The sequence below is a fragment of the Pleurodeles waltl genome, chromosome 8 (genome assembly GCF_031143425.1).
Source record: "Pleurodeles waltl isolate 20211129_DDA chromosome 8, aPleWal1.hap1.20221129, whole genome shotgun sequence".
Lineage (NCBI taxonomy): Eukaryota > Metazoa > Chordata > Amphibia > Caudata > Salamandridae > Pleurodeles > Pleurodeles waltl.
The window spans coordinates 78,461,632-78,476,346 of record NC_090447.1 but is presented as its reverse complement, the minus strand read 5'-3'; the positions used below and the strand labels follow the sequence as shown (position 1 = coordinate 78,476,346).

The window sequence follows — 14,715 nt, the reverse complement described above, 5'->3', positions numbered from 1 at the left end:
TGCACTTGCACCACAACATGCTCAGCTGCCAAGAACAGCTGCAAACACTGCCTTAGAATCTACTGGTTGAAATGATTGCCGGGCATGCACTTGATTCTCGTATGTGCTGAGTATGAGCCGGGTCCCTGAAAGACCTCACTCCTCCACAGTCCCATGGAGTAGTGCCATAGAACGATGAGTTCTGCCGCCCTGTACAGTGGACATCCAAAGACCCTACAGAAGCCTGGTACAGATGGTCAAAACCACCTCGGCTGGTGCGACTGCAAGGCAATTTCACCCAAACGCCTATGGTGGCGTAGCAGGGTGTTTACAGTTGATCCAAAACCACATAACGTTGCCCATTATCTGAGGGAAGGGCACCAAACATCACTTCCCCTAGGATGCCAAAATTTGTTGCAAAAGCCCCGAAGATCACCTTGTTGAGCTCCTCCTGATTGCCGAAAAGCTGGTGGTAACGCCGGTACTTGCCCTCCTTGTATTTCGCAGTGATGAAGCGCTTCCTCTCCGAGCTCCTGCTCGTCGGGTGAATGGCCTCGCTCGGGGGGACGTTCGCAGCCCAGAACTGGTTGGCCGTGACATTGGTGATCTCCTGGAAAAGCTGCAGAGGAGAAGACAACGCAGTTAAGTAAAACCTACTGGAGACACTTGTCTTCAAGGAGAGCCACTCTACCCCAGTGCCTACTACCACAGACCACTTCTCTGGACGTTTATACTTTACGTCACTGAGTCCTGGGGTAAAACTTTGTCTATCACAGATACACAACACGTCCCAAATGCTGGTAAACATTTTTTGCATGACTGCAAACTTTCTCAGTTTACAATAACTTGCTGACTATTCAATTGATAAATTACCAACCCAAGCAAGAACAACATGTAGCTTCATGGATGTGCTTGATCACATTAACTCCCTCCAAATGACTGACACACCACTGAACATGTGCTGATAAAAAACACAAAGCAGTGTCAAAGGTCATAGGTCTTGTCTTTAGGCTGCCAGTGCACACCTGTTGATTTGGCCAGTGCTTTTTGCCAATGTTGTGCAGCATCAAGAAACAGAGAATAAAGCTTCAGCGCGTGTACTCATGCATGCATCATGACACTAAGGCTGCCCACGCATGTATGTGAACAGTATGCTGCAGCCAACATTTTACATTTTTTAATTTACTGTTACAAGATGTCAGACACCAATATAGAAGGAGTAATTAAAAAAACAAGCATTTGCAATGCAACAGGTCTCGCATTATGTCGAGTTAGAGCTATTAGCCTGGTAAACGCCTAACTGGACTTTTCTTGCCACATTAAATGAAAAGGAAAAAAAAAAAAACAAGCGCGACCGCTCCGTGTAACACAGCACTGCAAAATAAAGAGGGAAAAGTAGTCCAGAAACCATACGGAAAACGTGGAGCTTCGTATGTTTCCAGTAGTTTACCAGTGCTCTCAAGGAGAGCTAAACACCTGAAAAGGCATGACGTATGCATGCCTTTCACGAATTAAAACAAGCGGATTTTAAAAGGCAAGCCCACAAACCAATGAAAGTGACTGATGTAACATGGGCGTGGTTAAAATCCCCCTAAAGAGCGATTAGAAGAGGGACAGACCGCTTTGCACTTGTCCCTAAAAAAGCAAAATGTATGCAGAAGCATGTTAAGAGGCCTGGAAGCAAGCAACCAGGCTTTCCATAAAAGGAAATACTAAAAACAAGACGTAAACACCATTGAGCAATGAGAATAAGTTGGCTCTATATGGGAGGAGCAACAGAGGTGGTGATGGAGGACGGCTAAAATAAAAAATAAAAAGAAAATAAAGGAAAAAAGACAAAACCAAAGAAAATAAAAAGGGGGATATAAGGGAGAGAGGTAAGTAAGCAGTGGACAAGCTTTAGCACAGCGACGCAGGGCAGGAAGTGAAGAGGAAAGCACAGGGGAAAGAGTAAGAAAACATACGCACTCACATAGAGCTAAAGGTGAAAAAATAAGTATTTCCCTGAATGAGAGCGGTGGAAGGATACAAATCATCCAATCAAAAGGATGGTAAAGAAGCCATGCTACAGGAGATGGGCCAATTCAAGAAGAGGAATAAAAAGCCAACAAATAAGAAGCAAGCAAATTAATTGGACAAGAAATCCAACCAATGCTAAGCAATGGGCAGGCCCAGAGCCCACTGTAAGTACCGTACTGCTCAGAAAAGGACTTCGACAACAACGACCTGTAGGTGAGAGCTAAAAACAAATGCTTTCCTTCTGTACTCACTACTGAATGCGTGCCCTGTACCCTCTTTGGAACATACAATTCAACATTTTATTAGGAACACCAATGAAAAACACGTGCATGCAGAGATATGATGTGATGTAGTCTTAAGTGCCTGAAAGTATGTCACTAGTATGTCACTAATCTAGGTAACTTGCATGTGGAAAATAAAATTTCACATTTTGAATTAAGGGGTTACATTTGGAATGTTTATGCAACCAAGCTAGGAATATACAACTGCTTTTTCTGTTCACCATAAACAGTTCAATAAATTTGATAAGGGAATGAAAACCTCAGCCCAGAAAAAAAACAGCCACTGATAAAGCCAATAGTTCTGGCTTTGTTGTTTCAAAAGTATTTTTTTTTAGAGAAACGTGGCACAAAAAAGCACGTGGCCACCTACACGTGCAGCTGTATGCCTGCAAAAAACAACAACATTGCATTAAAAACACTACTGCGTACAAATTAAAAAGAGCATTAGGGGGCCTTCTAACAGGCAAGTGACATTGGAACATGTACAAAAACCCTTTTCAATCCTAATGCACATCACAGGAAAATGCAGTAATGCCTTTTAATCACGGTAACATAGGCACGCAGTTTAAACTAAAAAATAAGAAAATGTATGAAAGATAAAGAATGTATGAAAAAAAACCATTAGCAATGTCGAGCATTGGCCAACCAGCCCTGACACTTTAGTGCACTTCTTTACAGGCGCATGTGAACATCACAAATGGCGCACTCACACCGCAAGAGAGCCAATGGCTGCCCCGTGCGGTTTGCTCTGGTGGGAAGAAGTAAAAAAGTGACTAACAGCTGAACTCACCTATGGATGAAATAAGAAGAGCCAAGCCCCTCAGTGTATCAATGTATACATGTTTATATTTTATTACTCGAGGCTAGTGAGACAGTTAAAGCTGAACACACAATGAAAATGGGACCTAAATAGAAAAAACATACGTAAATATAAATGCATGCCTCACAATAAGGTACCAACCGATGACTCAGCAGGGCTTCTCAGCACGTCTTACGCCTTAAATAGCCAAAGGAGATTGGTTGGCATCTCTGTGGGCAAAGGTGCCCGCCCCACGTTAGAACCAGTGGATTTAAAGAAGTGAAAGTAACTATAGGAAGTGCTGTTGGCAGATGGAGTCTCACAGTCCCATATTAATATGTTCTCTCTTTTATTTAACTTAATGATGTAGCCAGGCAGCAACACTGCTAGGCCAGAGCCTGCTCAGACACACTGATGTCACCCTGCCTGGCCAGATCTAACAATGGGCCAGTGTAAAAACTAGAAGCACCGAGCCAAGGGCTGTCATACAAAGAACACGTAGGGGTGGATCTGGCACAAAAACAATCACTTTATATAAACCCGGCAAACCCAAGAATGCGCACAATTTTCCCCAACAGGACGCGATTGTTCTCCGCAACTGCTATCATGAATGGCTGCTCCTTTTTGTGAAGTTATGATCAGGTACAGGTTGGAGGAAATGAAAGTTTTCTGGTGCATTAATGCAAACCAGATGTCTTTCCAATATATCTAGGTAAGTTGTCGCTGTAAGGTTACTATGGTGCTCCTCACTAACAGGGGTGCAGCAACACGTGTAGTGAGACCTTCCAGGGAGGAGTCGGTGAATACCTTGGAAGGTAGGTCTCTGCTGGATTATGGTCAGCGAGTGCAGAACACAGCTCACCGGTGTTAGTGATGGTGAATGTGTGGACTTTAGGCTTCTACTACACCCCTCGTGCCACACCCGGAGCCACTAGCGCGTGGGTGCATGTGTCCAAGCCAGCCAACTGACCTTAAACAGACAGGATACCAACAGGCAGCTGCAGCAACACAACATTTGTTCCAAATTTTTTATCATGTTGAGTTCATGAATTGAATGTTGGGGCGGGTGCCCAGTTCTCACGCAAATCCCTTCACTCTACCGGAAGGAGGAGGCTAGTGCCCGAGGTGCTACTGGTCAAAGGTCTCACCAGAACAGGGGTGAGCTCAGGTTGGTCATCATGGGACCCTGCAACTTCAACTGTTCCTCTTGAAAGCAGAACTTCAAAAGAGCTGCAGGAAGGAGATCCAGTCTGGCCAATTGCTTGACTCTTCCCTGCATCCAGCCAAGAGAAATGTTCTTCTTCCGACACCACAGCTGAGAAACAAAGTTCTCGCCCCTTTTACTTGAGGCCACCTCTGAGCACACAGCCTTTTGTAAGGCTTTTAAAAACTGGGTGACTAAGCTTCTGCTGTCTCCGGCTTAAGTTATGGTCATTGATTCATTCAATGATGCTCGCACCTAATCGAGATGAACTTCCATGAGTGCGTAGCGGGGGTACCAGTGGGTAACGGAGCCATCTCTTTTGGTGTCACAGCAGGATACTTTTCGATGCAGAAAAATAATCCACAAAATTAACATTTATAATCACTTGGGTGTCTCCTCGTTGAGTTGTTCCCATGGTCCCACTGGTGGCACATGAAACTAGTGGGTGAAGCAGGAGCCTCAAATGAGCACCAGATTTCACCCTCAATCAGTACAGGGTCTGGCTCAACCCTTCATACGCATTTGGTCACTGGCACAGACATCGGGTATAGGTTACGTCTACGGCCACCATGCTCCATACAGGGAGCGCAGGAATAAAGGCTGACATGGGGTAGCCAAACAGAGCCTCCACTGGCAACACTTGTTGTAGAGTGTGACGTGGAGTGAAATGATCTAAATGAAAACTTGCAGAATGCAGGTCTGGGGATCCTGAGCAGTGTCTTTTTCAAAGTTCTCGTTAGTCACTCCACTTTTCCAATTCACTGGAGTCATCGTGGCACGATGAGTGCTCGTTGGCTGATGACCACTTCATTATATCCTTTGAAGGTAGCATTTAGCCACCTAATGTGTTGTTTGAAGTCAGCAGAGACAAGGATGCACTCACAGATACTCACCACTTCGTTTAGAAATAGTCAGCTTTCCTTTAATGCATTTTGGAACACTATCAGTTAAAAAGTTACCAAAGTAAAGGTACTGATATCTCCATAGTCGTACATTTATGGAAAATGCTGATACACAGCCATATTCTTTGTGTAGTTTTAGTTGGTCATGTCAACCTTTGTAAACCACAACACTCCATTCACGTCTGCAATGATGTCACTCATTGCGCGAGTGACGCGGCAGTATATGCTCTTGTCCTCTTTACTTCATTTACTTGTGATGATTTTTGGGGATACTCATGGTTAATAACCTTGCACTTGGACTCTTACGGCTGCTTCTTCTAGTTTCTGTTGATGCGCCTTCGTCTGCTTTGGGCTGTAGAGCACCATTTTTCCGTGACACGGTGAGACGGACCGCTCACAGGAGCAGCTTGACTGTTTTCACAATTTAGCACCCAAATCTGCTAAACAAATCTGCATGTCACAGGATATATCCTACTTCGCTGGCAATCTCATTCACAGAAAACCTGATGAAGTCTAGCTCCTCAATGTGAGATCTCAAGGCGCGTCCACCTTCAATTTCCTGTAATCAATATCTTAGAACAGCAGTTCTTAACCTATGTTTTGTAGACTACTGGCTGTCTGTGACGCCTACCCAGGGATCCATCATTTTTTAGAAAACTAAACATTAGCCGAATAATATGTTTATAAATAAAGATGCAAAATTGAAAATTGAAAATGCAAAACCATTCTGTAAAAGGGAAGGGGTCTGAACTTGAAAATTGAGGGCCTGATTTATAACTCAGTGGACAGATATCCCATCCGCCGAAGTTTAAATCCCATAGGACATATTAGGATTTATGGAGTAATCTCTCTGCCGAGTTTTAACTCTGGCCATAAGTTTGTATTCTTGGCTTGATTCATGGGAACAGCCCAAGTACAGCAAACAAAACATAGCACTGACGACCGGTGGCCCCAATCAACTGCTGACAAAGACAGTATGTTCATAGAGCAAAAAAGACACAGTGATATGCTCAAGACTAGTGTATCGATTCTTTTTTGAAAATTAAAAAACAAATTTATGAAAACTCCAACTTTCCCGTTAAAATTTAAATTTTGATTGCTCTACATTTGTTTGTGAATTCAATATTTCATCATTGATGCATCTATTTAATTTATACTTGTAAAGTCTAGTGTATTGCTTCATTTTTTAGAATTAAAAAACGAATTTATAAAATCTCCAACTTTCCCATTAAAATTTCCATTTTTCAACACTTGCTTGTGAATTAAATATTTCTATCATTTGAGCATCTATTTCATTTATACTTGTTCTGTATTGTTTTGAAGTTAAAATGTTAGAAATTACATAGGCTTGGGGCCAGGGCTTCCAGTAACATCTCAGTGGGGGTTCCCCCAGCCCAGTAATGATTCAAAGGTGGTTCCAGGAATTCAGCAATGAATCAGAGGGGCTCCAGAGAAGTCAAAAGGTTAAGAATGGCTGTCTCAGACTTTAGGCCCTGGCTGCCAAGCTGTATGCAGCTTTCAAACATCACACTTACGAACAATGGTTGATTACTTTCATGGGCCAGTGTTGTCGTGTGTGGGTACTAACCTTAGACTGGGTTGGGGTTGGCAGAGCAGTCATCACACTGACTTTGGCACCATTCTAAGTGGTGGCTGGCACAACCAAATATTCTATATTCACTTTCCATCTGTGCTACATTTAGTTTTTTGTCTTGTGAAGTTTTGATTAGAGATATATGAAGAATACTGTTTTTGTGCTTCTTAGCTGAGAGATTGGCCTCAGTTTGTTGGGTTTCTTCCAGTACATGACACAGCCCTGCTTTCTTCAGTGCAGTGGAATGAAGAATGGGTTTGTAACACAGTTTCACAAAGTGCTTCATTTTGCAGAATAAATACACGTGCAACGCTGAAGAGCCCGAAACGAATGGCGGAGGGGCCTACGTTAGAAACCATGCTCCAAAGAATATTGTCCCAGCTGAAAAGAGACACAAAATAGAACTGAAAGGGCCAAAACTCCTCAACCACTCGAGGTTGGACCCCCCGTAACCATGGACTCATAAGGTTGTCTATGGTAGCCTCCAGAGGACCTCTTTTTGAGGTTACAGGGCAGTGAAATGGGAACCTTTTACTAAGACCCATTGCAAGATCTTCCCCTCTTCTTGAGAGCTGTGCCTCAAAGGTGCACTCAGGCTAAGTTAACTGGTGAAAATGACCTAAAGACATAAAATTGTCTCATGGCAGGTTAACTATTTGTCTATTGGTACCTCCTTAAAAGCCATCATGTCTATCTAGTCAACACATTTCAGCCTATCGGGTCTGGGGCATTCCTCAGGGCTTTGATACTCCTACACTTCCTACCACCACCCGGGCTGTGTGGTGTTGTGTGTCAGTATGCATAATGCAAAATAACACAGCTGTCACCTCTGTTAATAAGCGCCCCGCCTGGACACCAGTTGTGAAAATTCAAATAAAAAGTTAAGTCAGAAATAAAACTGCTGGTGGGTATGTATTCACAGATTCTTCTCCTTATGAATTATCCTTCCAGGCTTCAGACTAAACGTGATAGCCGTGCCCATTGCCTGAGCAACATTGTTTGTAGAATCAAGGCCGTACTTCAAGATCTGTTTGGATGCATCCGAACTGCCCATCGCCAGATCTGTAAACTGCTTTTTCATGTTGCCTGATAAGCTAATCACTGTAGGTTCTGCCAATTCCCTCCCATAAGGCCAAAAAAACAGGTTCCATTAGAAGTGTTTGGAGGGAAACTATCAAAAGCGAACCCTTTTCAGCCCAAAGAGTCAAGTTTCTTCAAATCTCTGATCAGGAGGAACTTTAGGGAAGGTTTTCACATTTAGGTTCAAAGAAGAAGCTTGCACTACCAGATTTCAGGAGACATGTGAGAACAAAAAGTGTGGGTCTCCCAGAGCCGGCTTACGGCATTTGTATATTTGTATAATATAGACTGATGCACCGGAAAATAGTTTTTCCCAACACATCCATGACAAGCTCGAAAGGAACCTCGTCGAATGGCAGCTGTGTAACATTACGCAGGAGCATGCGCGTGGCACAATACTGACTGATCGTCCGTTTGGCCACTGGTAGACACACTTTACATCTGTCTTCAGTCCACTTCCTCATGCTCATGGGGGCCCCCTGACATGTACCCCCAGCCTACACTCATCACTGAGGCCGAGCACCTTCACCTCCTGGTCCTTCACTGCCTTCCACTGACTCCACAGCAGTCACATTGGCTTTTAGGTTTTTGGCTTCTTGTGTTGTTGTTCTGTTTGGTCTCACAGAAAAGAGAGAGAGAGAGAGAGTATGACTTAAAAAGCCAGGGCACCAGCAGGCAGTGGCAACAATCTAACAGTTTGCTGTTACTCTGCAACTGTTTTTAGGGTGGGAAACTATAATTGGGGGTGGTGAGTACCCATACATTTGTGAGTTTATGTTTTGCGTTTACCCATGCTGGGAAGGACCACAACCTTACCTCCAAGAGAAGATTTGCTCACACTCGCACCGTAACGCCCGCCATATCAGACACCCAATTTCCCAACATCATGGAACGTATTAACATCTGCATTATATGGCTAGTGATACCTGTATCAGCTCTTCTGTCCACACTTTGCGATCCATCTTCAGACTTCGCACTTTGCTCACTCCTGGACCGAGGCTTCGGTGCTCCCCTAGAAACAAAAGTTAACAATCTAATCACAATTCTACTAACAATGGTTCACTTCAAACTGCCTTCTGTTTCCAGCCACTGGTATTACAGAGTTTTCACTGAACCGTAAAACCCTTCGCATTGCCACAGAGAGGGAGAGCCTGCTGAAAATATTCAGTGTTTCATTGGTATTTTAATACCGCTCATCAACAGAGAGAAGTAACTCTTGGTCCCCTTCACTTCACATCTAAACAGAGCATTTATCTGTCTTAATAGTTTTAGGCACTAAGCATTGAAAAGAATGTAATTTTCATCAAAGAGAATTGATCTACTGTGAGAAGCCCCACACACAAATGAAGTTTCCCATGTAAATAAAATATGCAAGGGGAAGTGACTTCAAGATCACTGGCTGACATGTTTCAGCTGGTATGACTTGTGCGGCCCTTATTCAGGGCTCGAATACAGGTTACCTTCATCAGAAGCTGTGATTAGGTTAAACATGTGTGCTTCTATTTAATTCACTCTATCAGCGAGCTAGGAGTGATGCAGGCAAACGGTACAGATCACCTACCAGTTTTTTACGCAAGGTTAAAAGCCATAGGCTGCCTCTGCTGTGCACCCCAACAATAGAAAGGATCAGAAGAAAGTGTGGCAGTGGACACCTAGAGAGCCAACAAGCCTTAGTAAATCACAACAGCAATGTGACAAACCATGGTAGGACTGTATCTGTTGAAGTACAGTAATAAACCAGGGCAAATCTTGCAGACAGGGATTGAGACCCAACCAATGGCACAAACTGCCTGTCGGAACAACTTCAGCTATTATTTCTTCTATTTCGCCGTTTGTGGTTGCCCATTTATGCAGCCACAAGATTCGCTAGCCATCTGGGCAAGGCTAATGTTCTTATGGAAGAGGGAAAAAATGTCCCTCTGTGTATTACACTCAAGCAAGTACCTGCACATTTCTTGCAGAAGACCACACAAAGGTTGACAGAGGCCCAGTCTGGGTTCAGTGCCCCACAATCGGCACAGTGCCGGTTCGCCTCCACTGCCCAGATCTTCTCAGCGACTTCGAAGTTGGAGAGCGCTTCTGCAATCGACTGCTGCATTGCGTCCACCCACTCGTCCTTCTCGGTGTCCGACTCTGCTGAGAAACTAGGAAATTTTGTGAAGAACAAAAAAAATAAGCAGCAGTGTCCACTGCAACACATACAACAAAAATGGCCACACTCAAATGTGGAGCAAGCAAAACCTGCAGTCAGACAACTAGTGCTTACATTGTGAGACTGCTGTAATCACTGTAAATTAATGCAGGCCCTGTAAGACGGCTGTAATCACTCTAAACTAGTGCTTACCCTGTAAGGCTGTTGTAATCACTGTAAATTAATGCAGACCCTGTAAGACTGCTGTAATCACTCGAAAATAATGTAGACCCTGTAAGACTGCTGTACTCGCTGTAAACTAGTGCTTACCCTGTAAGGCTGTTGTAATCACTGTAAATTAATGCAGACCCTGTAAGACTGCTGTAATCACTCGAAAATAATGTAGACCCTGTAAGACTGCTGTACTCGCTGTAAACTAGTGCTTACCCTGTAAGACTGCTGTTCTCGATGTAAACTAGTGCTCACCCTGTAAGACTGCTGTAATCACTGTAAACTAATGCAGACCCTGTAAGACTGCTGTAATCACTGTAAACTAATGCAGACCCTGTAAGACTGCTGTAATCACTCTAAACTAGTGCTTACCCTGTAAGGCTGTTGTAATCACTGTAAACTAATGCAGACCCTGCAAGACTGCTGTAATCACTCTAAACTAATGTAGACCTGGTAAGACTGCTGTAATCACTGTAAACGAATGCAGACCATGTAAGACTGCTCTAATCACTCTAAACTAGTGCTTACCCTGTAAGGCTGTTGTAATCACTCTAAACTAGTGCAGACCCCGTAAGACTGCTGTAATCACTCTAAACTAATGTAGACCCTGTAAGACTGCTGTAATCACTCTAAACTAATGTAGACCCGGTAAGACTGCTGTAATCACTGTAAACTAATGCAGACCATGTAAGACTGCTCTAATCACTCTAAACTAGTGCTTACCCTGTAAGGCTGTTGTAATCACTCTAAACTAGTGCAGACCCCGTAAGACTGCTGTAATCACTCTAACCTAGTGCGGACCCTGTAAGACTGCTGTAATCACTCTAAACTAATGCAGACCCTGTAAGACTGCTGTAATCACTCTAAGCTAGTGCGGACCCTGTAAGACTGCTGTAATCACTCTAACCTAGTGCGGACCCTGTAAGACTGCTGTAATCACTCTAACCTAGTGCGGACCCTGTAAGACTGCTGTAATCACTCTAAACTAATGCAGACCCCGTAAGACTGCTGTAATCACTCTAAACTAATGTAGACCCTGTAAGACTGCTGTAATCACTCTAAACTAATGTAGACCCGGTAAGACTGCTGTAATCACTGTAAACTAATGCAGACCATGTAAGACTGCTCTAATCACTCTAAACTAGTGCTTACCCTGTAAGGCTGTTGTAATCACTCTAAACTAGTGCAGACCCCGTAAGACTGCTGTAATCACTCTAACCTAGTGCGGACCCTGTAAGACTGCTGTAATCACTCTAAACTAATGCAGACCCTGTAAGACTGCTGTAATCACTCTAAGCTAGTGCGGACCCTGTAAGACTGCTGTAATCACTCTAACCTAGTGCGGACCCTGTAAGACTGCTGTAATCACTCTAAACTAATGCAGACCCTGTAAGACTGCTGTAATCACTCTAAACTAATGTAGACCCTGTAAGACTGCTGTAATCACTCTAAACTAATGTAGACCTGGTAAGACTGCTGTAATCACTGTAAACGAATGCAGACCATGTAAGACTGCTCTAATCACTCTAAACTAGTGCTTACCCTGTAAGGCTGTTGTAATCACTCTAAACTAGTGCAGACCCCGTAAGACTGCTGTAATCACTCTAAACTAATGTAGACCCTGTAAGACTGCTGTAATCACTCTAAACTAATGTAGACCCGGTAAGACTGCTGTAATCACTGTAAACTAATGCAGACCATGTAAGACTGCTCTAATCACTCTAAACTAGTGCTTACCCTGTAAGGCTGTTGTAATCACTCTAAACTAGTGCAGACCCCGTAAGACTGCTGTAATCACTCTAACCTAGTGCGGACCCTGTAAGACTGCTGTAATCACTCTAAACTAATGCAGACCCTGTAAGACTGCTGTAATCACTCTAAGCTAGTGCGGACCCTGTAAGACTGCTGTAATCACTCTAACCTAGTGCGGACCCTGTAAGACTGCTGTAATCACTCTAAACTTATGCAGACCCTGTAAGACTGCTGTAATCACTCTAACCTAGTGCGGACCCTGTAAGACTGCTGTAATCACTCTAACCTAGTGCGGACCCTGTAAGACTGCTGTAATCACTCTAAACTAGTGCGGACCCTGTAAGACTGCTGTAATCACTCTAACCTAGTGCAGACCCTGTAAGACTGTTGTAATCACTCTAACCTAGTGCGGACCCTGTAAGACTGTTGTAATCACTCTAAACTAATGCAGACCCTGTAAGACTGCTGTAATCACTCTAAACTAGTGCTTACCCTGTAAGGCTGTTGTAATCACTCTAAACTAGTGCAGACCCCGTAAGACTGCTGTAATCACTCTAACCTAGTGCGGACCCTGTAAGACTGCTATAATCACTCTAAACTAATGCAGACCCTGTAAGACTGCTGTAATCACTCTAAACTAATGTAGACCCGGTAAGACTGCTGTAATCACTGTAAACTAATGCAGACCCTGTAAGACTGCTGTAATCACTGTAAACTAGTGCTTACACTATAAGACTGATGTGATCTCCCCTGTAGGCAGTATTGGGAAGGCTCAAGGGTGCTAGACTGCATGCAAGTGTTGCTGGATGTGGCACTGAATATCACTGCAGATGTACACTCAGTGTAATTCCCTATCTCAGTTGGATCTGTGCTCATGCTGAGAAAATGACTTTTCTACCGTAGGGCAATTCTGCAGGTCAAGAGAAGTCTTTGGATAAGGCTTTTGCTCCTGCCCTTACGCCATTTCTCGTGCGTCTTGAGATTCCCGAGAAGGCCTTTTTGCTATTAATGTCTGATACAAGACTCCAATCTGCCCATCCCCCTTTCTTTCCTATTTAACTCACATTATATGTGCGAATCAGAGAAGTACTGAACGCATCAACCATTAAACAACTTAAAACCTATTTGCCCTGGAACAAACTAAGTATCTGTGGTAGGAGGTTCTGCTACTTATTTAAAAGTGCATTTCATAAAACTTCACAGTTAGTCCAACACATTTACAAAATGTGCTGCAGTTACCTGAATAGAAAAGAGAGGTCAGTGGAATGGGCCTGCTTAGCACTCATTTACACAAGAATAGTGTGTACGGTGTCACTAAGCAAATCAGTGACTGCTCTGCATTATGAGAAAGCAGCCCTCCCTTCCACAGCCCATCCTGTCTGGCGGGTACAGGAGCCCTGTCTGGGACGGAAAGCAAGAATGTCTCACCTCTAGTGGGGCTGCCTAGTGAGACATCTCCAAGTGTCCACCCATGAGTGGGGATTTTGCATGGAATGAAAAGTGTCAATTACAATGCATTCCTTTTTTTTTTTTTTCTTTTGCTCCAACATCGTCTAGAGTTTAAACCGAATGGGCACGACTACCCTAGTAATGCCCAAAACATCACCAGTTGGGGCAAAACACACGTGGAAAGGGTTTTGCTGAAATAGCATTGATGTGGGGGTAGAAGAGATAGTCCTGGAAAAGTGGGACTGCTGTTAATGTCCCAGTCCCTATACACATGAGCCACGCGAAACACACGCATGAGTAGGGCTGATTGGAGGACGAAAACTGACTTACTACGATAGTCTATTGAGATCTGTACAGAGTAGTCACGGCAAAGCCTCTCCAATCGACGCTCTTTCACATTCATGCAGAAAATCAATGTATAGTAGTGAATTAAAAATTTTAATTCAATAACAGTGATTTGTAACATACTCAGAGCATCCTTTTAAGGCTTCTGGACACTTAGTTGCACCCAACTACCTGTATTCCAGGGTTGAGGCTTGTTACAAGCTAACCTTTTTACTCGTGGTTGTAAACCTGCCCCGCTCCAGGTAACAAAGTCTTGCTTGCTTGTCCAAAATGTGGTTTAAAAAAAATCCTCTGTTTAGCCAAGCATCAAAAAGTGCTTGGAGGAATGCTCAAGAGGGCCACATGTTCTGTCTGACAGAGCCTGGAAACACAAACATATGTGGGTGGGTGGGAAGTTAGGAGGATGGACACTTGCCTTCAAGATCTGCCAGAATCTCCCACTGTTCAATGATTAGACAAATAAAGACTATTAGACTCAAATATCCAAGATTTCAGGGACTGCTCATTTCATGTTGTTTCTTGGAAAACGAAGCTCGGCCCAGAGCTGAATACGCGGACAGATCTGAGAATGGCTTTGTTGTTGGATGGTGTCCTAAATTCTGCTCCTCAGAACATTCAATTTGAGAAATATTTAAAAGATACTAGAAGGTTGCAAGGCACCGGTCCTTCGCATACAGTTGTCAATGTGGCTATTAGAGGTTAGCACGAGCTCTTAAGGAGGCGGCAGTGACACAAATCTCTTAATAACTAAGTTATGAATGAATCTATAACAGTTTGGAACTGTAATTCACACAGCATAGGTTCATTTCACGAAGATAAATTTGCACATGTACATCTAATCACATGTAAATCTACTGATCCCCAGAGTGTAATTCACCATTTCCAAGTGCAGATTTACATCTAAGTGGAGACTTACATATCTACACCCCCTTAGTTCAGGGGGTGGAGA

At 43.5% G+C, this 14,715-nt stretch overlaps 1 protein-coding gene across 16 annotated transcripts in view; it reads right to left on the bottom strand.

The window, feature by feature from the left end:
• The window catches only part of ARAP1 (ArfGAP with RhoGAP domain, ankyrin repeat and PH domain 1), a 720,258-nt gene that overhangs the window by 180,772 nt on the left and 524,771 nt on the right, over positions 1-14,715 (bottom strand). For all 16 annotated transcript variants that reach the window (XM_069203774.1, XM_069203773.1, XM_069203771.1 and 13 more), the window contains 3 exons: positions 9,803-10,002; positions 8,785-8,870; positions 416-598 (listed from right to left, as the gene is read on the bottom strand). In XM_069203774.1, the coding sequence (XP_069059875.1) occupies positions 416-598; positions 8,785-8,870; positions 9,803-10,002 (469 nt within the window). The remainder of the gene's footprint in view (positions 1-415; positions 599-8,784; positions 8,871-9,802; positions 10,003-14,715) is intronic.